Source organism: Tachysurus fulvidraco, chromosome 1 (genome assembly GCF_022655615.1).
Source record: "Tachysurus fulvidraco isolate hzauxx_2018 chromosome 1, HZAU_PFXX_2.0, whole genome shotgun sequence".
Classification (NCBI taxonomy): Eukaryota; Metazoa; Chordata; class Actinopteri; order Siluriformes; family Bagridae; genus Tachysurus; species Tachysurus fulvidraco.
Window position 1 is genome coordinate 44,088,412 of NC_062518.1, and position 23,758 is coordinate 44,112,169.

General features: G+C 41.5%; 1 protein-coding gene across 1 annotated transcript in view; it reads left to right on the forward strand.

Annotated features, from left to right (window-relative positions):
- The first annotated feature begins 11,469 nt into the window (after positions 1–11,469).
- The window catches only part of adcy1b (adenylate cyclase 1b), a 78,879-nt gene continuing 66,590 nt past the window's right edge, over positions 11,470–23,758 (forward strand). The window contains exons 1-3 of the mRNA XM_027177064.2: positions 11,470–12,292; positions 19,660–19,809; positions 19,950–20,068. Of these exons, the coding sequence (XP_027032865.1) occupies positions 11,693–12,292; positions 19,660–19,809; positions 19,950–20,068 (869 nt within the window). The 5' untranslated portion in view covers positions 11,470–11,692. The remainder of the gene's footprint in view (positions 12,293–19,659; positions 19,810–19,949; positions 20,069–23,758) is intronic.

The following is a 23,758-nucleotide window of genomic DNA, read 5'->3' on the forward strand; positions in this document are numbered from 1 at the left end:
ACGTGCGGCCATCTGTTGGTGACCTCAAACTGAAGCAATCTCGGGTTCTGCAGCAGGACAATGATCCCAAACACACCAGCAAGTCCACCTCAGAATGGCTGAAGAAAAACAAAATGAAACCTTTGGAGTGGCCGAGTCAAAGTCCTGACCTGAATCCTATTGAGATGCTGTAGTACCTTAAAAAGGCGGTTTATGCTCAAAAACCCTACAATGTGGCTGAATTACAACAATTCTTCAAAGATGAGTGCACCAAAATCCCTCCACAGCGGTGTAACAGACTCATTGCAAATTACCGCACACGCATGATTGCAGCTCTTGCTGCTAAGTATGGCCCAAGCAGTTATTAGGTTTAGGGGCAAACACTTTTTTCACACAGGGCCTACTTTTTGACTAATATTTAAATTTGTTTTGTTGATCTGAGACATTAATGTGTGACAAACATATGAAAAAAAAATATGAAGGGGCAAACACATTTTCACACCACTGTAGATTAGTTGTGGTCAGTAATATCATTATGAAATTGGTCTGTTGATTGGAGACAACATACCAATGCTTCACAGTTTAACATAAGCAGGGATCTCCAGATTTATAGGAATGGAAAGATATTGAGATCATTGCTTTTCCAACCAACATCGGTGCAGTTAATCTTGATATCCAGGTCATTTCTAGCCATAAGTGACCTCAAAGCCACCAGAAGGGCATGAAAGAAGAGCTATCTTATGGACACTGAGCCCTTGGGGCACTTAGCATCACCAGGGTTTCCCTGTTTCTGATTCCGATACTGGATTCCTTGTTTAACCTCTAACTTCACTCAGACAATCTTAACCCTAATGCTGATTTCATACACTTGCATCCTGACTCTCATACCCACATATGACACTTGCAGATATACTTGCACCTGACCAACAAGGTCTTGTTTTTAAGCAAATTTAAATTTAATCTAAACACAATGTAGGTAGGGGAAATAAATGGAAAGTGTAAGTGCAGACACTGTACCTGCAAGTTGTGCCAAACCATTTCCTACCCTTTCCCAATGACCAAACCTTATAGTTGGGTTGAATATTTTGCTGAAACCGGGGGTGCACGGTGGCTTAGTGGTTAGCACGTTTGCCTCACACCTCCTGGGCTGGGGGTTCGATTCCTGCCTCCGCCTTGTGTGTGTGGAGTTTGCATGTTTTCCCCGTGCCTCGGGGGTTTCCTCCGGGTACTCCGGTTTCCTCCCCCGGTCCAAAGACATGCATGGTAGGTTGATTGGCATCTCTGGAAAATTGTCCATAGTGTGTGAGTGTGTGAGTGAATGAGAGTGTGTGTGCCCTGTGATGGGTTGGCACTCCATCCAGGGTGTATCCTGCCTCGATGCCCGATGACGCCTGAGATAGGCACAGGCTCTTCGTGACCCGAGAAGTTCGGATAAGCGGTAGAAAATGAATGGATGAATGAATATTGTTTAAGGGCGCCAATATTTCCGGTTTTAAAATAACATGTACAAATTTGTCCTTTGTCCTTTTCATTACGGCAACCTAAGTGATTACTGGTGACCTAAGAAGTTCGGATAAGCGGTAGAGAATGCCACTTTGCTGCAAACCAAAAGTTCAGAAACATCCCCACTGGTATCACAGTGTTAAATGTTATAGATAAATCTAAACAAAATACATCTTTATCGTATCACTCGACTTTGTTCGATACATCCATTTGAGCAGAATTGTCCCTAACCATGCTGATTTGTTATTACTCACTCCCCTGACACAAACACTACAAAACCATCATAAAGCACGGTGTTGGGAGCATCATGTTGAACTTTACCCTTGACTTTGTGATTGCTTCTCTGACTAATCCCTACTTTAAACAGTCCTTGACCTTTTAGATGGCCTAGACTACAGTACATCGATGACCTGAGTCCTGAGAGTCATGAGACCAAGGATGTTGCATACTGTATTCTTGTGATATAAGTTAGGTTAAGAGGGGTCTCTAACCTTGGGTTCTTCCAGGAACAAGCATATTTATATTAAATTTATTGAATGCTAAGTTCAACTAGAACTAATTAAGTTTCGGTACTTTGCAATACTTTGTAATCTAATATCGTAAACTATATCGATTTCTGTCCTTACTTTAATATGCAGGGTTCTTTAGTAAAGATATTTAACATGTAAACTTAATGAAGTGTTTTTCAGTTCAAAATGTGATTGAATATGTACACACTAAAAAAAAAAAAAAATCATCAAAATTCATTAGCAAATGTTGCTTCGTAGCGACTGTTAGCTTACCGAGCCTACTTGTCTGCCAGGCACCTATGAATATAAAATTAATAAACAGGATATGTAATCGTTTTTGACCTAGGCGTCCATGTTATTGATTTGTCTACCCCAATGTGATATGGTTAATCTTCCTTTAATGGTTCTTTAGATATGGAACAGATTCTAAAATTAGCCCCCAGTCTCACTTTTGCCTTAGCATCCTGCCCCTGATCACTGCTTTCAGTCTGGACTTTGAAACACCTTCTCATCCACTGACCTGCTGCTTTGGCTCTTAGTAAGGCTCCTACTGTACCTCTGTGTTCTTCCAGATCTTTCTGCTCTGGAAATGCTATTATTAACGCCTTTGTAAGCACATGTGGGTGGCGATCGATCCGTACGCCGAGGTCCTCATTAGTGTGATATTCATTGGTCTCAGTGTCTCCGAACATGTTCCAGTCTGTCAGATCAGCTTTTATTCTTTATGAAGATGATCGATCCAGATGATGCTGGAGATGTAGTTACAAAAAAGCTTTTATTTTGTAAAGTGAGTAGAAAATTCCTCATAAATCAATGAAACTAATTGCTTTTCTACTTAAATACTTATAATCTTATATATTTTCATTTTACAGGGCACAGTCCCGTCCTTTCCCTTTCGGTCTATTGGCTTCTCCGCCTGGTGGATATTATATTTATTTGCATTTGGCGTGTCTGTTGCTAAAAAAAAATCCAGCTAACCGCTAACATACTTTTCAGGTGATTCCTGTTTTGCCGTAATGAAAAGGACAAATTTGTACATGTTATTTTAAAACCGGAAATATTGGCGCCCTTAAACAATATTCATTCATCCATTCATTTTCTACCGCTTATCCGAACTTCTCGGGTCACGGGGAGCCTGTGCTTATCTCAGACGTCATCGGGCATCGAGGCAGGATACACCCTGGACAGAGTGCCAAACCATCGCAGGGCACACACACACTCTCATTCACTCACACACTACGGACAATTTCCCAGAGATGCCAATCAACTTACCATGCATGTCTTTGGACCTGCATGGTAGGAGGAAACCGGAGTACCCGAAGGAAACCCCCGAGACACGGGGAGAACATGCAAACTCCACACAAACAAGGCGGAGGCGGGAATCGAACCCCCAACCCTGGAGGTGTGAGGCGAACGTGCTAACTACTAAGCCACCGTGCCCCCTCCTTAAACAATAGTGGCATATAATTCTGTAATACACTAACTTGTAAATACAAACTTCCCAGAGTTTTAATCCAAGGATGTAGGCCGTAGTGTGTTCTGGGAAACAGAGGATGTATTCTAAGGATGTGGGAGTTAATCTGACAGGGAAATATTTTATAACTGCACTTTTTTTTTTTTCTTCTTATCGGGACTATGTCTCTCGGCTGGCCTGGGAACGCCTCGGTATTCCCCCGGAAGAGCTGGAGGAAGTGTCTGGGGAGAGGGGAGTCTGGGTGTCCCTGCTTAGACTGCTGCCCCCGCGACCCGGCCCCAGATAAGCGGTAGAAAATGGATGGATGGATGGATTTTCTTCTTATATTGTATAACCATTGTATTCTTGCACATAAAAAATCCATTTACTAAGTGATATGTAAACAAAGTAAATCTTTATACACAAAAGGGTTAAAAATAGCTTTGCTTCACAGAAGTGTGCTTCACGGTAGCAGTTTTCACTATAAACAGATTTAGCACAAAATCTCAAAATCGATGCAAAATTATAAAAAAAACATTGTTTTTATTTTTGTCTGTTTTGTCTTAGTACAAATCATGCCGCCACTTGACTAATTTGACCAAGAGAGAGCGTTAATAAAATGAAAAATTGATTCAAGTTTGTAAAAATGTTCTGTTTTATGAGATATTTTCTCCAGCCATGCATCGATAGCTGGTCTCTGGTAGGTTGAGATGCCTTTAGCTATGTAATTTACATAAATGCATATTGCTAATTTAAAATGCTCGCGTTAGTTTCTTCTTTCATTATCAGTCTGACTAGAATGATGCATCTCTCTGATAGCAGACATAATTCTCAATGCAAGTCAGACTTTGCAAATGATCTAAAATGCAGTTGCATGATTTATATTCAAGCTGCCTAAGTTCTCCCGCACCACCTCACTTCTGCACACTGGCTTCCGATGTAACAGATTCAAAACACTGATGCTTGCTTACAAAGCCAAAAATGGACCAGCTCCATCTTACCTTAAAGCTCTTATCACTCCTCACACTGCACATCGGTCCCTTAGATCTCCTAGCACTGATCAACTGGTTCCACTATCTCTCATTATGTACACATAGAGACTCCTCTCTGTTCTGGCACCGAGCTGGTAGAGTGAACTTCACCTACTGTACTGTAGATGTCTGAAAAGCTGAGTCACTGGCTATTTTCAAATGACGTGTCAAAACCGACCTCTTTCTGAAATACTTAAACTAGCACTTGTTTGATAGAAAGAAAGATTCTGCTATATTTCCTCCTAACAGAGATTTAGACTGATGGGATCCGTAGTTTGTGACCTAATGAACCGGTATTGGTGTAGAATAGAAGCCCTTATTTTGTCACATATACTATATGGCACAGAAGTGTTTTCTTCACATATACCATGTTTGGAGGTTGGAGTCAGAGCACAGGGTCGACCCTTATAGCAGTGATGGTTAAGGGCCTTGCTCAAGGGCCCAACAGTGGCAGCTTGGCAGTGCTGGGGTTTGAACCCTGATTCTTCAAGCAACAACCCAGAGCCTTAACTGCTTGGGCCACCACTGCCCCTGTATTAATGATGTATTCATTAATAGAGATTTCGTACTTTACTTTTGTATACTGCTCTGGACAAAGGCGTCTGATAAATGGCGTAAATATAAATACATACTCCCTCACTCACTCATTTTCTACCGCTTATCCGAACTTCTCGGGTCACGGGGAGCCTGTGCCTATCTCAGGTGTCATCAGGCATCGAGGCAGGATACAACCTGGACGGAGTGCCAACCCATTGCAGGGCACACACACACACTACGGACAATTTTCCAGAGATGCCAGTCAACCTACCATGTATGTCTTTGGACCGGGGGAGGAAACCGGAGTACCCGGAGGAAACCCCCGAGGCACGGGAAGAACATGCAAACTCCACACACAGAAGGCGGAGGTGGGAATCGAACCCCCAACCCTGGTGGTGTGAGGTGAACGTGCTAAAGACTAAGCCACCGTGCACCCCCCTTTAAATACATACGATTGGTTAAAGCAGATTATTTAGATTATTTACTATAATGACATTATTGTTTATGTTTAAAAATGTGGTGTTACTGTATCTATTCCAGCGGCAGTGTGTATTGCTTCATTGGTACAAAATAGATCATAATTTCGCAGTATGTCTTCTAAGGAATGTCCACTATCTGGAATTCATGATCCACACTACAGCATGAAGGCAGGCCCCTCTCGCTAGATGTTATTTCTGCTGTGTACAAGTATAAATATCCGGCTCTTGTGTGATTACCTCCTCTGTTGTGCCTTTCATTCAGCCTGTAAAAATAGAATGAAAAGGCTTTCTGGCTGTAAATTCAATATTGAAATTTGAAAACTTTTGGTAAGGTAGAAAAAATACACATAAAAAGCTGCAAACAACTCAGCTGGACTTGCTACTTTAAGGCAAAGTGTCTGATTGTTTATTCCTGTGGCTCATTGTGTCCTGAAAAGGAAAAAAAAAACTACAAAATATTAAGAATGCTGAATATGTGTACACAGCCACACTGTAAACATAATCACATCTGTTCACATCTGTTTTTTGTTTCAATGGACAGCATCCAACAAAGCATTTATTTCATTATGAAATTCAGGGATTATTACATTACATTAGCCCTAATTTTGAAACCAAGCCAAAACCTGATCCTGAAAACAAACAGGACCCTAAAACGTGCCCTGGCCTTGAAAACAGACCTGACTCTGAAACCAGCTCCAATTCTGAAACCAAATCAAAACCTGATCCTGAAAACAAGCAGGACCCTAAAACCAGCCCTGACCCCAAAACAAGCCCTGACCCTGAAACAAAGCCTAAGCATGAAACCTGCTGAACTCTGAACTGCTGATTTTCCCAGGTGATGGTAGGTTGCATGGTAGGTTGATTGGCATCTCTGTAAAATTGTCCGTAGTGTGTGAGTGTGTGAGTAAATGAGAGTGTGTGTGTGTGTGCCCTGCGATGGGTTGGCACTCCGTCCAGGGTTTATCCTGCCTTGATGCCCGATGATGCCTGAGATAGGCACAGGCTCCCCGTGACCCGAGGTAGTTCATATAAGCGGTAGAAAATGAGTGAGAGTGAGAATGATCTGATCTCCCTTTTCAGTCACAGCTCGTAACTTTGGGGTTAACATGGACAATGTAATTTACATGGACAACTGTAATTTCCTCTCATGTTTCTTATGTGACTCGCTCAGGTCGGGTTCCTTCTCTACAACATTAGAAGGATTCGGCCATTTTTGTCCACACGGGCTGCTCAGGTACTTTTTCAGTCTCTTGTCATCTCATGACTGGACTACTGCACCTCACTGCAACTTTCCCTCCACTGGCTTCCATTAGCTGCAGGCATCAGATTCAAAACACTGATGCTTGCCTACAAAGCCAAAAATGGACCAGCTCCCTCTTACCTCAAAGCCCTAGTCATTCCTCGCACTGCACCCCGCAACCTCAGATCTACCAGCACTGCTCGACTGCTCCCACCATCTCTCAGGGTAAGAGGCAAGTATACTACAAGACTCTTCTCTGTTCTGGCACCAAGGTGGTGGAATGAACTTCCCCTAGGGGTCCTGACAGCTGAGTCACTGGTTATTTTCAAACTACGGTTGAAGACCTACTTATTCAGGAAACACTTCAACTAGCACTTTCTTCCCTGTTTGTTGTATTTGTGTATATAAGGCTCATACATTCAGTTACAGAGACTTAAGCACTTTTGTATGTCCCTCTGGATAAAGGCCTCTGCCAAATCCTGTAAATGTAAACCATCTCTGACCCTGACACAAACAGGACCCTGAAACCAGGTTGTACTCTACCTTAAAACCATGCCAGACCCTGAAACCAGCCCTGAACCTAAAAGTAGCCCAGACCCTGAAACCAACTCATCAAAACTGATTTCCGCTTTAAAGAACCATGAACACTGATCTGGATCTCTGATGCACCTCCAGCTCTTGCATCACGGGGACACGGCCCACAGTGATTTCTCCTTGGAGCAGTCAGCCAGCAAAACCCTGAGACACCATGATGTCTGATCAAATTCCCCTTTAAAAGGATCAGCATGAACCTCATCAGGCCTCTCTAATGCAACACAGAGAGAGAGAGACTTACACAGCTAAAAAAAAAAAAAACAGTGATAGACACAAAGCAAACAGCCAGACAGAAAGAAAGAGAGAGATAATCATACTTATAATCTTGTTTTTGTTCATTGTCATTAAGTCAGAGTTTCCCTTCTCCTTTGTTAGAGCTCCTAATAAATTGCGCGTTACTCGTATGTGTTAGACTTTAGAGCCGGTAGCCCCAGTAGCGTCAGTTACAGTATGCCCGTGAGATCCAAGGCTGTGAGAGGACTCATGATGAATCTGCTATTCACACTCGCTGTGTGCTAAGTGAGGGTTAACCACCAAGCCGGGCTTTCTAAATCTGCTGCAGGATTCCCACATTTACGAGGCGGCTACTAACACAGCAGGTGGTGGAGCTGGAGTTCCTGACGGAACCAGAATGGTGTTAGAGATATGAAATGCTTTTAGTTTAATTGGCTGAGTGATTTTATGCTAGCGCTCACTCTCTCCTATTACATAATTCATGTTTGTTTTCTGATCATTTGTGTCAATTAGTTCATATTTTTAGTTTTCTCTCAAAAACGTTCTCATTTCAGAATTTATTTAATTTTTTTAAATTTATTTATAAAAAATATTTGCCAACAGATTTTATGCACAATATTTTTGGGATTTTTTATTTTTTTTCAAATGTTTTTGTCAATTTTACATCAAATTTAATTTAATTTAATTTAATTTTACTAGAGAGAAAAACAAGAGGCTGGTAAAGGAACGAATGTTTATAGCTGCTGTAACAGGAACCAATTAAAAATTCCAAAATTGAAATGTAACCACAAATGGATAAGAAGAACATTTAATAAATCTCTCCTAGTTGACAAATTGCTGGGTTATTAAAATAGGAAATGTTTTACCCCTTCTGGTATTGGAAAATAATCAGCTTCGTAGTGTAACAGTTACTCGGCTTCATCGCAACTGCATCAGCGATTATTTTCTTATTTTCAAGCACGACCTTGGTCCATCATATAGGTGTGTGTGTGGAGTGTAAAGTTTTGTTATACAAGTTGTGTTTCTTTCTTCCAGATGGATCCCCTGATGAAGCACTAGTGCGGTCTGAAAGCTTTTTTGTTACACACTGGTGTTTTCAGTGGTGCAAACGAGATTAATCATAGAGCTTTGTTTCTTTTCTTTCTCCAGTCAGCAAACCGACTCACGCTGCTGTTGCTGTCTCTGATTGTTCAGACGTCTCCGGAGGACCAGACGCTGCATTTTTTTTGGCTTGCGTCATTAGTCAACGGTAGAAATAAACGACTAAAACAATGGAGCTCACGTTTGGAAGTACTGCATTCAACAAACACGTGTCAGATTGCATCGATTGGACATCAATCTGATCCTTTTTTTTTTTTTGGTAAATAATAAATAAATAAATAAATAAATAAACAAACTAAATAAATCCTGATCGTTGATTATTCCTTCTTTGTTCTGTCTTTGAGTGAAAGAAATCCATATATATATATATATATATATATGCTAACGTCCACCCGGCCTCCCCTTTTCTTTTTACCTTCCTTTCTGTTTCACACTTACAGAAGTGCTGTGAGTATTTATAGGATCCTTTAAAAACGTGCCACCTGAAGTGAATGGAGTGAAATTCCCAATCCGGTAGCATAGTGAGAATGAAAGTTTGTCCCTCTGTAACTCACCACACAGACGTCATTTTATTTTTTAACAAGGTATTTACACCCTGTGACCAATCTCACAACCACCTGCTGTTCTCCATTTTCTGTTTCTGATCTCAGTTACACTTTTTTGTTGTTGTTGCTGAATGTGAATATCCTATTGTTGCTGAATATCATATTGTGTTTGAATTTTTGGCTACAGATTTAGAAAAAAATGTGTTCTATAAACATTCTTTAAAGGTTTGTGTATATTAGTGATTTGTCCACACCTGAATTTGATATATAACCCAGCAGCAGACCCCATGATAATCTTCATACAACTAAGAACCTGTCAGAAATGTACGATTAATCTAAATTGCCCCTGGAGAAAAGCGTTATTTAAAGGTTCACTGGATGTTTCTTAGGTTACAGAAAGGTTTGTAGTTGGAACTGTCTTATATTAAAACTCTGCTGTTGGGTTCCACATAGAACCTTTAAGAGTTACACGAGAGATGCAACTAAGGGTTTAAAGATTTTGTAGGAAAACAGGGTGACATGCTGACTTGTGCATCTACATGTATCAAAGAACAGATGAATGAAGAAATTAATGAATGGGTGAATGGAACCCTGTAAGGTAAATGTAGAAATGAATTGTAAAGGCATGGATGATTAATTGTTATAGATGAATGAATAAACTAATTGTTCAATCAACATATAAATGAACAAATGACTGATTGACTGACACAATCAATCAATCAACCAAATCAATCAATCAATTGAAGAATCAACAAAAAGCTGACTGAACAAATGAATGAATGAATAAATGAATGAATGAATGAATGAATGAATGAATGAATGAATGAATGAATGAATGTTGAGTAAGTGTGGGTACATAATTAAATAAACATCATGTTACATATTACAATATAATGTTATATAAACTGAAAGACCGTGAGATTGTTATGTTTTCAGTGCTGTTTCATTCACACCCAACAAATTACTGAGAACAGGTGTGTCCCAAAGGATTATACACAGTTTGTACGTCTACAACACCTTGTTAGATGAGTTAATGTATGAACTCCATTCACAGAGCCATCCATCCATCCATCCATCCATCAATCCATCCACACATTCATTCATCCATCCACCCATTATTCCATCCATCCATCTATCTATCCATTTACTCATCACTGTGCTGTTTATCAAGCACACAGTAGCACACACACACACACACACACACACACACACACACACACACACACACACACACACACACACACACACACACACACACACACACACACACACACACACACACACACACACACACCACCTGCTGGCAGGTTAATATGAGGTGAAAGGAAACCCTGAGAACCTGGAGGAAACCTACAAGGACACGACAAGAACAGTTGAACTCTGGATTCAGAGACAACAGAGCTTCTGTATGCTGATTAACATTTTTAATATTCTTCTAATATGATTAGTCTGTTTGCTAACATGTCATTGTAATATCTCAGAATAAGAAAGAAAATAAACATCTGTATTTGTTCAGGTTTTTGTACAGTATTTTCTGGACTTTACTGTGTCTACAGGTTCAGGTTCACTGCAAATGAATGTAAGATTCATCTAAGGTTTCTTTCAAGACTAATATGTGGTCACGTGAAATATATATGATTATTTCTCCGTGTCATGCACTGAAATGGTGTCAGAAAAAAAACGAGACATCAGTGTGAAAATGAGGGAATCACGTTTGAAAACGAAAAACGTGCACTATGTGTGAGAATGAGTAAAATAATTAAACGTGAAGTGGAAAAAATGTGTATGTTTGCATGTTTGCAATGAAGAGTAACCGGTGTGTGTGTGTGTGTGTGTGTGTGTGTGTGTGTGTGTGTGTGTGTGTGTGTGTGTGTGTGTGTGTGTGTGTGTGTGTGTGTGTGTGCGTGTGTGTGTGTGTGTGTGTGCATGTGCGTGTGTTTGTGCGTGTGTGTGTGTGTGTGTGTGTGTGTGTGTGTGTGTGTGTGTGTGTGTGTGTGCGTGCGTGCGTGTGCGTGTGTGTGTTTGTGCGTGTGTGCACGCGTTTCCCTTATTCGCCGTGTCAATCTGCTGAATTATCTCGACGTACTTTTTATCCCGGCTACACATTGCGCATGCGTGATCCTCGGGGCACATTCTCCTCTCACCCGTACCTATTCCTTCTTCTTCTTCTTCTTCTTCTTCTTCTTCTTCTTCTTCTTCTTCTTCTTCTTCTTCTTCTTCTTCTTCTTCTAATTTTTGTCCAAACAGAAAAACACAAACTCCCTCACGGCTCACTTTAACACCCCCCCATCCCGTCTCTCTCTCTCTCTCTCTCTCTCTCTCTCTCTCTCTCTCTCTCTCTCTCTCTCTCTCTCTCTCTCTCTCTCTCACTCTCTCTGGAGGGAGTGTGATGTGCTGCGCGCTTCTGCCGTCCCCTCTACCCTCTAAGAGCGGATCTTCTGTCGGTGCCTCCGCCACGCCGCCGCTCGGCTCGTGAATGGCCCTGACATGGAGGAAGTCCCGTTTCAGAAAGTCAAAACGCGGCGGAAGCGGAGCCGCCGCTGTCCGCCCGGTGTGCCCGTGACCGCTATCGCGTGCGAGGACGAGTTCGACTGTAAGGAGCTCGAGTCGCTGTTCCGCACCTACAACCTGAAGCTGGAGCAGACCTCGGCGCTCAAGGCGCTCGCCGTGCTTGCTGCGTTGGCGTGTGCGCTCGCAGCGTTCGAGGCGCTCTCCGGTCCGGGCCTGGCTGTCGCCAAGGCATCGCATCCGGCACACGGCGTCGTCTTCGCGTCGCTCTTTGTCGTGGCCAACGTCAAGTACCTGCGCGTGGGTCAGCTGCAGCAGATCGTCAGCCTCACGCTTCTGTTCGCCTTCACCTTCGCTCTGCTCTGCTGCCCGTTCCCGCCCGTGGCGCCCAGTTCCCACACGCCGTCGCCGGCGCCCGAGCAAGGAGTCTGGCAGCTCGCGCTTGTCACTTTCGTCGCGTATGCGCTGCTTCCGGTGAGGACCCTCCTGGCCGTAACCTTCGGCATCATGGTGTCCATCTCCCACATCGTGGTCACGGCAACGTCGGTCACGGCCAAGACGCAAAAGCTGTGGAGAGCTGTAAGTGTCCGAGATTTATTTAACGATTGATTGATGAATTAGTTTACAAAGTTCTTTAATATCAAAGTAAACAACACTTCAACATGTAAACCACATGCTGTCTAAAGAACGAACTGGCTTTGGTGCTCTCAAAACCCTTTGAAAAGGTTCCCAAGAGCCCTCGGAAAGTTCGAGTCCTTCTTCCGACGATAATATCTCCTTAAAATCAGAAACGTGTTTATTAAAAGTGAAGTGTTTCCACACACCAGGTTTCAGCACCACGGCTCTGGACAGCGCCATCGATCTCCGCTAGCTCCCCGCTGCCTGTATAAGGCCACTACCTAGGGAATAAAGCGCAGTCTGTAGCAGCTGCATTCAGTGCACTCTGTGTAAAACATGGGGCCGTTTGAGATTGGGCCTGTGAATGTGCGATTAAACTCGGACACGTGTTGCACCACAGGGGCTGAGTAGTTGTGGTGAAGAAAGAAAGACAGATTGAAAGACAGAAAGAAAGCAAGAGAGTTTGTAGGCTAATAGAATAAATTTAGATGTTGCTGTAAAACAGAAAGCAACTTATTCTGTTGAGCTTCTTGGAAGGAAAAAAGGGATGCAGGAGACGTTTCTTCTGTCAAAAGAAGTTCCAGTTGAACTGTTTCAGGGAGCTAAGATCTAGGTTGAGAGACCAATTAAAGGCTCAAGTCTAAACCATGTCACGAGATGGTGAAAGGGCTTAATCACTGTCTCTAACGAATGTTAGTAAAAAAAATATTTCATTTAAAAATAAACCATAAATCTTTAATGATTTCAAACTTCAACTACAGCACGTCTATGTTCGCATCTTACTTCGGTTTTGTTTTAACGTCACTATATCAACCATAACACACACCGTACAAGCTGCTGTCAAGCCTTTTGTTGAAGATGTTGAAATCTTAATTTGTGAGTAAAATTTCAGTTCAGGGAAAAATATCAGAACAAAAGATTTGGACATGATCCAGATTTCATCAGGGTTTTCCGTTCTCTCCTTCAGAGTTATTTTAACACCGAGACGCTGCTGATCAACACACGTCATCAGATTAGCCAGCGTTAGCAAGGTGTGACCTAGATGGTCTCACACACACACACACACACACACACACACACACACACACACACACACACACACACACACACACACACACACACACACACACACACACACATATGCAGACAAATATACACACATATTAACACACAGACATGCACACATATGAACATACACAAACACACACATAAAAACACAGAAATACACACAAACAAATGTCACACAAATATACACTCTACACTCACACACACACACTCTCTCTCTCTCTCTCTCTCTCTCTCTCTCTCTCACACACACACACACACACACACACACACACACACACACACACACACACACACTCACAAACATACACACATATGAACATACACAAACACACACATAAAAACACAGAAATACACACAAACAAATGTCACACAAATATACACTCTAAACTCACACACACACAAACATACACACACACACACACACACACACACACACACACACACACACACACACACACACACACACACACACACACACACACACACACACTCTCTCTCTCTCTCTCTCTCTCTCTCTCTCTCTCTCTCACACACACACACACACACACACACACACACACACACACACACACACACACACTCACAAACATACACACATATGAACATACACAAACACACACATAAAAACACAGAAATACACACAAACAAATGTCACACAAATATACACTCTACACTCACACACACACACACACACACACACACACACACACACACACACACACACACACACACACACACACACACACACACACACACACACACACACTCTCTCTCTCTCTCTCTCTCTCTCTCTCTCTCTCTCTCTCTCTCTCACACACACACACACACACACACACACACACACACACACACACACACACAGACACACACACACACACACACTCACAAACATACACACATATGAACATACACAAACACACACACTCACACACACGCTCACACACACACACACACACACACACACACACACACACACACACACACACACACACACACACACACACACACACACACATACACACTCACTCACACTCACTCACACACACACACACACACACACACACACACACACACACACACACACACACACACACACACACACACACACACACACAGAATTATTATTTAAAGTCTTTCCTGGCTTGTCCTGGTGTTTGAGTTCTGAAATCTATCCCATGAATACGTTTGGGAATATTTGGGAATATTATCTCTGGGAATATTTGGGAATATTATCTTTTGAGCCTGGGTCTGTACAGAAATCTGTCCTTCACTCTCAGCTCTGGTCTTGAAGGTGTGCGAGCGAGCACATCAACACACATTTTCTTGACGTACGCATGAACGTGTTAAGTGCACACTCCTACTCAAAAGCATACAACAAAGTCTAATGTGAGATTCTCATCTCCCACACATCTGCCACGCTGTCCTCACACCCTGCTCGACAGAAATGTCACAACAGCACCGAGGGCCACGCAAGCAGCCACTGAATAATACACGTTACGCAAAGCAGAGAAAGTACAGACAACTCTAGTGAGTCAGGAGCAAACAAACCCTTAATTCCACTTAACAGAGATGCTGAGGTCCACAAGAGATGCTGAAATATGACAGGAAACATCTCCGTCTATATATACACAAACACAACCTGTCTCTCTCTCTCTCTCTACATACACAAACACAACCTGTCTCTCTCTCTCTCTCTACATACACAAACACAACCTGTCTCTCTCTCTCTCTCTACATACACAAACACAACCTGTCTCTCTCTCTCTCTCTACATACACAAACACAACCTGTCTCTCTCTCTCTACATACACAAACACAACCTGTCTCACTCTCTCTACATACACAAACACAACCTGTCTCTCTCTCTCTACATACACAAACACAACCTGTCTCTCTCTCTATACATACACAAACACAACCTGTCTCTCTCTCTCTACATACACAAACACAACCTGTCTCTCTCTCTCTACATACACAAACACAACCTGTCTCTCTCTCTCTACATACATAAACACAACCTGTCTCTCTCTCTACATAAACACAACCTGTCTCTCTCTCTACATACACAAACACAACCTGTCTCTCTCTCTCTCTACATACATAAACACAACCTGTCTCTCTCTCTCTACATACATAAACACAAACTGTCTCTCTCTACATACATAAACACAAACTGTCTCTCTCTACATACATAAACACAAACTGTCTCTCTCTACATACACAAACACAACCTGTCTCTCTCTACATACATAAACACAACCTGTCTCTCTCTACATTCATAAACACAACCTGTCTCTCCCTCTCTACATACACAAACACAACCTGTCCCTCTCTACATACATAAACACAACCTGTCTCTCTCTACATAAACACAACCTGTCTATCTCTTTCTCTCTACATACATAAACACAACCTGTCTCTCTCTACATACATAAACACAACCTGTCTATCTCTACATACATAAACACAAACTGTCTCTCTCTACATACATAAACACAAACTGTCTCTCTCTACATACATAAACACAACCTGTCTCTCTCTACATACATAAACACAAACTGTCTCTCTCTCTACATACATAAACACAACCTGTCTCTCTCTCTACATACATAAACACAACCTGTCTCTCTCTACATAAACACAACCTGTCTATCTCTTTCTCTCTACATACATAAACACAACCTGTCTCTCTCTACATACATAAACACAACCTGTCTCCCTCTCTACATACATAAACACAAACTGTCTCTCTCTACATACACAAACACAACCTGTCTCTCTCTACATACATAAACACAACCTGTCTCTCTCTACATACATAAACACAACCTGTCTCTCTCTACATACATAAACACAACCTGTCTCCCTCTCTACATACATAAACACAAACTGTCTCTCTCTACATACACAAACACAACCTGTCTCTCTCTACATACATAAACACAACCTGTCTCTCTCTACATACACAAACACAACCTGTCCCTCTCTACATACATAAACACAAACTGTCTCTCTCTACATACATAAACACAACCTGTCTCTCTCTACATACATAAACACAACCTGTCTCTCTCTATATACATAAACACAACCTGTCTCTCTCTACATACATAAACACAACCTGTCTCTCTCTACATACATAAACACAAACTGTCTCTCTCTCTACATACATGAACACAACCTGTCTCTCTCTCTACATACATAAACACAACCTGTCTCTCTCTACATACATAAACACAAACTGTCTCTCTCTCTACATACATGAACACAACCTGTCTCTCTCTCTACATACATAAACACAACCTGTCTCTCTCTACATAAACACAACCTGTCTATCTCTTTCTCTCTACATACATAAACACAACCTGTCTCTCTCTCTACATACATAAACACAACCTGTCTATCTCTTTCTCTCTACATACATAAACACAACCTGTCTCTCTCTCTACATACATAAACACAACCTGTCTCTCTCTCTACATACATAAACACAACCTGTCTCTCTCTCTACATACATAAACACAACCTGTCTCTCTCTCTACATACATAAACACAACCTGTCTCTCTGTACATAAACACAACCTGTATATCTCTCTCTCTCTACATACATAAACACAACCTGTCTCTCTCTCTACATACATAAACACAACCTGTCTCTCTCTACATAAACACAACCTGTCTATCTCTTTCTCTCTACATACATAAACACAACCTGTCTCTCTCTCTACATACATAAACACAACCTGTCTCTCTCTCTACATTCATACATAAACACAACCTGTCTCCCTCTCTACATACATAAACACAAACTGTCTCTCTCTACATACATAAACACAACCTGTCTCTCTCTCTACATACACAAACACAACCTGTCTCTCTCTACATACATAAACACAACCTGTCTCTCCCTACATACATAAACACAACCTGTCTCTCTCTTTCTCTCTACATACATAAACACAACCTGTCTATCTCTTTCTCTCTACATACATAAACACAACCTGTCTCTCTCTACATACATAAACACAAACTGTCTCTCTCTACATACATAAACACAACCTGTCTCTCTCCACATACATAAACACAAACTGTCTCTCTCTCTACATACATAAACACAACCTGTCTCTCTCTCTACATACATAAACACAACCTGTCTCTCTCTACATAAACACAACCTGTCTATCTCTTTCTCTCTACATACATAAACACAACCTGTCTCTCTCTCTACATACATAAACACAAACTGTCTCTCTCTCTACATACACAAACACAACCTGTCTCTCTCTACATACATAAACACAACCTGTCTATCTCTTTCTCTCTACATACATAAACACAACCTGTCTCTCTCTACATACATAAACACAACCTGTCTCTCTCTACATACATAAACACAACCTGTCTCTCTCTACATACATAAACACAAACTGTCTCTCTCTCTACATACATAAACACAACCTGTCTCTCCCTCTACATACATAAACACAACCTGTCTCTCTCTACATAAACACAACCTGTCTATCTCTTTCTCTCTACATACATAAACACAACCTGTCTCTCTCTCTACATACATAAACACAAACTGTCTCTCTCTCTACATACACAAACACAACCTGTCTCTCTCTACATACATAAACACAACCTGTCTATCTCTTTCTCTCTACATACATAAACACAACCTGTCTCTCTCTCTACATTCATACATAAACACAAACTGTCTCCCTCTCTACATACATAAACACAAACTGTCTCTCTCTACATACATAAACACAACCTGTCTCTCTCTACATACATAAACACAACCTGTCTCTCTCTACATACACAAACACAACCTGTCTTTCTCTACATACATAAACACAACCTGTCTCTCTCTACATACATAAACACAACCTGTCTCTCTTTCTCTCTACATACATAAACACAACCTGTCTATCTCTACATACATAAACACAACCTGTCTCTCTCTCTACATACATAAACACAACCTGTCTATCTCTTTCTCTCTACATACATAAACACAACCTGTCTCTCTCTCTACATACATAAACACAAACTGTCTCTCTCTCTACATACATAAACACAACCTGTCTCTCTCTCTACATACATAAACACAACCTGTCTCCCTCTCTACATACATAAACACAACCTGTCTCTCTCTCTACATACATAAACACAACATAACACAACCTGTCTCTCTCTACATACATAAACACAACCTGTCTCTCTCTACATACATAAACACAACCTGTCTCTCTCTCTCTTCATACATAAACATAACCTGTCTCTCTCTCTCTCTCTTGATACATAAACGCAACCTGTCTCTGTCTCTCTACATACATAAACACAACCTGTCTCTCTCTCTACATACATAAACACAACCTGTCTCTCTCTCTCTCTCTCTCTCTCTCTCTCTCTCTCTCTCTCTCTCTCTCTCTCTCTCTCTCTCTAATATAAAGCAACTGATACTTTACTGTCATTCTGGATTCCATTATTTTTGCGTAAATTAAAATTCATTTGCTTTTGGTTCCACATGCGTGACAGAGAATTAGAGCATTGCATAACATGATGTATTATTGATGTTCCTCTGCACTAAAACTCTCAATATCGACTGTGGCCTGAAAGCCTAAAAAAAGCTTCGGACTGCTGGATGGACAGATTAATCACACGAGACGGACAGACGTGTGGCACATCACATCCTTTTCTGTTGTTAGTCGCTTTTGTTATCGACACTTCACTTTATCAGCACGTCGTCCAATCGGGAAACAGGACGTCTTTAGAGGTTTGAGCTTTAAAGCTGGAGTCGTGTCCTGGAATACATCAGCTCTAAATAAACAGATTGTAAAAACCTGATTAAAGGTTCAATCGAAACTAAATATCCACCCTGAACATCCTCCATCTACACGCTGCTCTATTACCCACAATGCCCCTCATCTCCTTTCTGATAGCACTGCAGTGGACATGTGCTTTCTACCAAAACAGAGTAATGCAGCTGCGCTTTAGTCTTTTAATCGGTCCTGATATCTAACTTCCTGTATAATCTATACACTCACCACCATAATACCCTATTGGCTGAGCTGATCGTCTGGTGTAACTCGGCCTCATGTAGTCGCGTTGCATTCTGGGATTTTCTACAACACCAGTGTGTCCATTACTTCCATACCTCATTTCTTACAAATGTGAAATATCTCTCTCTCTCTCTCTCTCTCTCTCTCTCTCTCTCTCTCTCTCTCTCTTCTTATTTGTTTATGTGTGTGTGATAGCTGGTGGCCAACACGGTGCTCTTCACCAGCGTCAATCTGTCCGGTCTGTTTGTGCGCATCCTCACTGAGCGTTCTCAGAGAAAGGCCTTCCTGCAGGCACGCAACTGCATCGAGGAGAGACTGCGCATGGAGGATGAGAACGAAAAGCAGGTAACGGCACTCATCTCAAATCACCGATGAGACCTGGGACTTATTAGATTTTTTTCATCTTTGTCCCCCTTTACTGCAAATTCATGCAACATAAACACACACACTCTCTCTTTCTCTTTCTCTAACACACACATTTGTAGGAGCGACTGTTGATGAGCCTCTTACCAAGGAACGTGGCTATGGAGATGAAGGAAGACTTCCTGAAACCTCCCGAACGGATTTTTCACAAGATCTACATCCAGCGTCATGACAACGTCAGGTAACGGACGCAAACCCGGCTCTATTTATTTATTTAATTTTTGGTTCTGCTGAAACAGACTGACGATGCACCGTGATGCTTCCGCCACCGTGCTTCAGTTTGTATTAATGTTGTTCTGAAGGCGATGAGCTGTGTTGAGGGGTTCAGACAAACACAACACTTTGTTCCAAGGCTAAAATGTTCTACCGAGATGTAAAGAACCATGATTCCAAGTTGTTCTTATTGTTGTTGTCTTTAAAGTCTTCCATGACCTCACCTGTGGGTCTCTACAGCTCCTTTAGCTTTACTCTTCACTAGTTGCTTACTGTACCAGTGAATTTTGGTGGACGGGTTGCTCTAAGCTGGGTCGTGGATGTGCCAGATTATTTCCTAACTTTAATAACGAATTCGGTCTAGACGTTTTCAGGATTTATTTTGATAGTTGATCGGTCTTCATGATGTGGTTTTAGGAATTTAGGAATACGGATCTGAGATCATGCGACACTTTAATTCCACGCAGTCCGACTTCCCAGGAAGTCCATTTCAGTTCCATTTCATTTGCAACACTAAAGTATGTAGAAAAGTTCAAGGGGATGAGGATAATGATGATGATGATGATTAAGGGGGCGGTTATACTTATGCACAACACTGTACCTGACATAATCATAAACTTCCTACGGATGAACCGTCACTCCCTCATTTCAGTGCACTTTTGGGCAATCAAAACACAATAAGCTCTACTTCTATGTGCCGAAGGCTGTGTTTATTTCCGTTTTATAGCTGCAGTTCATGGCAAGAGCACACACACCCACACACACACACACCCACCCACACACACACACACACATTCTTCCCATGTAGACAGATACAGATTTAGTCCACAGCACTAGACAGATATTCCTCCAAAACTTATGCAATACAAGGAAATGGGTCAATACACCGAGATCAGCTGACTCATGTGCATGATATCTGTGAGGGTTAGAACATAAACAGAACACAACCAGAACCGGATTTATCCTGTCGCTGCTCACATATTAAAATATATGAATTGGATTATTTTTAAGCTTCTTGGGAATCGCTTCAGGGTGAGTAACGCCAAAGAAATAATAATAATAATAATAATAATAATAATAATAATAATAATAATAATAATAATAATAATAATAATAATAATAACAACAATAATAATAAAAACAATTAAAAGCTCATTGAAGATTTCTAATATCCATCCTCAAAATAAAATAAACAGATAATATGACATTGGTTTTCTGGAGCAAGTGTAGTCATTTCAAAAGAAATGTGTGTATATAGTGTAAAGACAGGAGCATAAAGCTGTTCGATTATGATGATGGGAAGCGTGTATGGATTTAAGGATTTTGTCAGATACCACATGGAAGACAAACAGCAGGTCGAGAGAGCAGGAAATGACATCACGTTTGTTTCTGGGGTTTTTTTGTTTTGTTTTTTTTTTGGTATAAAAGTTGAGCTAATGCAAGCACATGGCTAATTATGATAATGTATGATAATGGAGGGTGATGTAGACCCGCCCCCAAACAACAAATGGAAACTTCCAGAAACATTCATTCATTAATTCATTTTCTACTGCTTATCCGAACTTCTCGGGTCACGGGGAGCCTGTGCCTATCTCAGGCGTCATCGGGCATCGAACCCCCAACCCTGGAGGTGTGAGGCAAACGTGCTAACCACTTAGCCACCATGTCCCCCACTTGGAAACAATTAATAACTAATACGTTTTTTAATGTTTCATAAATGTAGAAGCAGTGGATGCAAGCGTAGACTTTATTTGACAGAGCGTAAAAATGGACGAAGAAGACGAAGAAACCCTGAAACCCAGCAGGAACGTAAATAAGGGTGCTCATCATGATCACGTGACATACAGGGGATGATGGGTAATCTAGTCCAGTCTTAATTTCAGCCTTACCAGGTTCCAAGTTGTCAAGGGTCAAGTTCTAAATTCGACATTAACGCTTGTCATAACTGTGTCTTTGCCAGTCATCTTCTGGTTTCAGCTGCCGTTCCTCCTCAAGCCCATAGAACCCTTAAGTCCATAAAGATTTATAAATAAAAGATTCCTTCACTGGTATGCCAACAGAAAGCTCAGAATCTTGTCCAAAGAGACAGATCACTTACTTCGCCCCCTTACCAGCTGCCTAAAATCCTTCACTTCCTGATCCTTTCATCTCCCGCTCTTTCAGTTTCATCCTCGGCCCCTGTGGAGGAAGAGCAGAGCCGAGGTGTGAGGACGAGAGACGAGGGACTGGAATGAAGGATGAAGGCTTGGCTTTTCCTGTGATGCACTGAGTGTAAATGTGGTTCTGATTTAAGAGATTTAATGGTCGGATCGTCTTTATGAATATAACTGAAGACGAAACACAACATTATAGTCATTAATACATGTCATGTTTTCATATAGCTCTTAATTTCTTTTATTAGCGGAAAATGGCTCGTTACTACTATAGTTCCTGATGAAAATCTACTAAGGACCGCATTTAAATTTTGTCCTAGATGGAAAATGACCGGTCTATAAGCCGTTTATTCTTTGCACAAGTATAAATATATATGCATATATGCGAAAATAGCACTTTATTACAAAGCTGATAATTAACACGAGCCGATAATTAAATCCGAGGCTAATTTTTATAACTGAGCCGGAGCAGTTCACCAACAGCACTTCATTTACATCCCAGTATGACTTTGGAATGAGAAAAAAATAATACAGCAGGTATTAGCTTTTTATTGCCACCAAGCATTTCATCACATGCTAATGGAGGGGTTAATGGCCAGGGGAAGACGCTGAAAACTAATAATGAAATGCAAATGGAAGAAATGTAAACAATTCCTCAGTGATATGAAGGTGGTTGTGAAAATGTGGAATGGTTACGCATTGCATTCAGTGAAGTAATTAGGGTTAGCTGAGTAAAGCCACTTTAATACCAACATTTTGCACATTTAGACCTCACACATAACATAGGGGAAGTCGTGGCCTTATGGTTAGAGAGTTTGACTCCTAATCCTAAGGTTGTGGGTTCGCGTATCGGGCCGGCAATACCACGACTGAGGTGCCCATGAGCAAGGCACCGAACCCCCCCAACTGCTCCGGGGTGTGTTCACGGTGTGTGTTCACTGCTGTGTGTGTGCACTTTGTATGGGTTAAATGCAGAGAACAAATTCTGAGTCTGGGTCAACGTACTTAGCCGTATGTCAAGTCACGTCACGTCACTAACTACAGATTTATACACTAGTCTGCTGTTACACACACTGGGTAGACTAAAAGAAGTCACAGTCAGCTACCTAGTTTGGTCTGTCAGGGCAAAATCCTGGAACATTTGCTCCCTAAAGAAATCCCACAATTCACCACAAAAATGCATTTTTGCATCTGAATGCATTATCGAATGCATTTTTTCTATCGCAGCTGATAAAAAAATGGTGGACTCTCAGCCAACTTCATCTGCGTACTGTATGTAAGCAGCGTCGTCGCTCTCGCCTACAGTCGTCGTCGCTCTCGCCTACAGTCCTGCTATCACAAAAATTTGCTCGTATCTCAGCGTCGTCGCTCTCGCCTACAGTCCTGCTTGAAGCACTGTGACAGGAATTATTTTTCTTTCATTACGTACTTTAAACAACATAAAAAATAAACTCAAAGTTATCAGTCCTGAGTCATCAGTGTCCCAATGTTGTAGTCTAGTACAC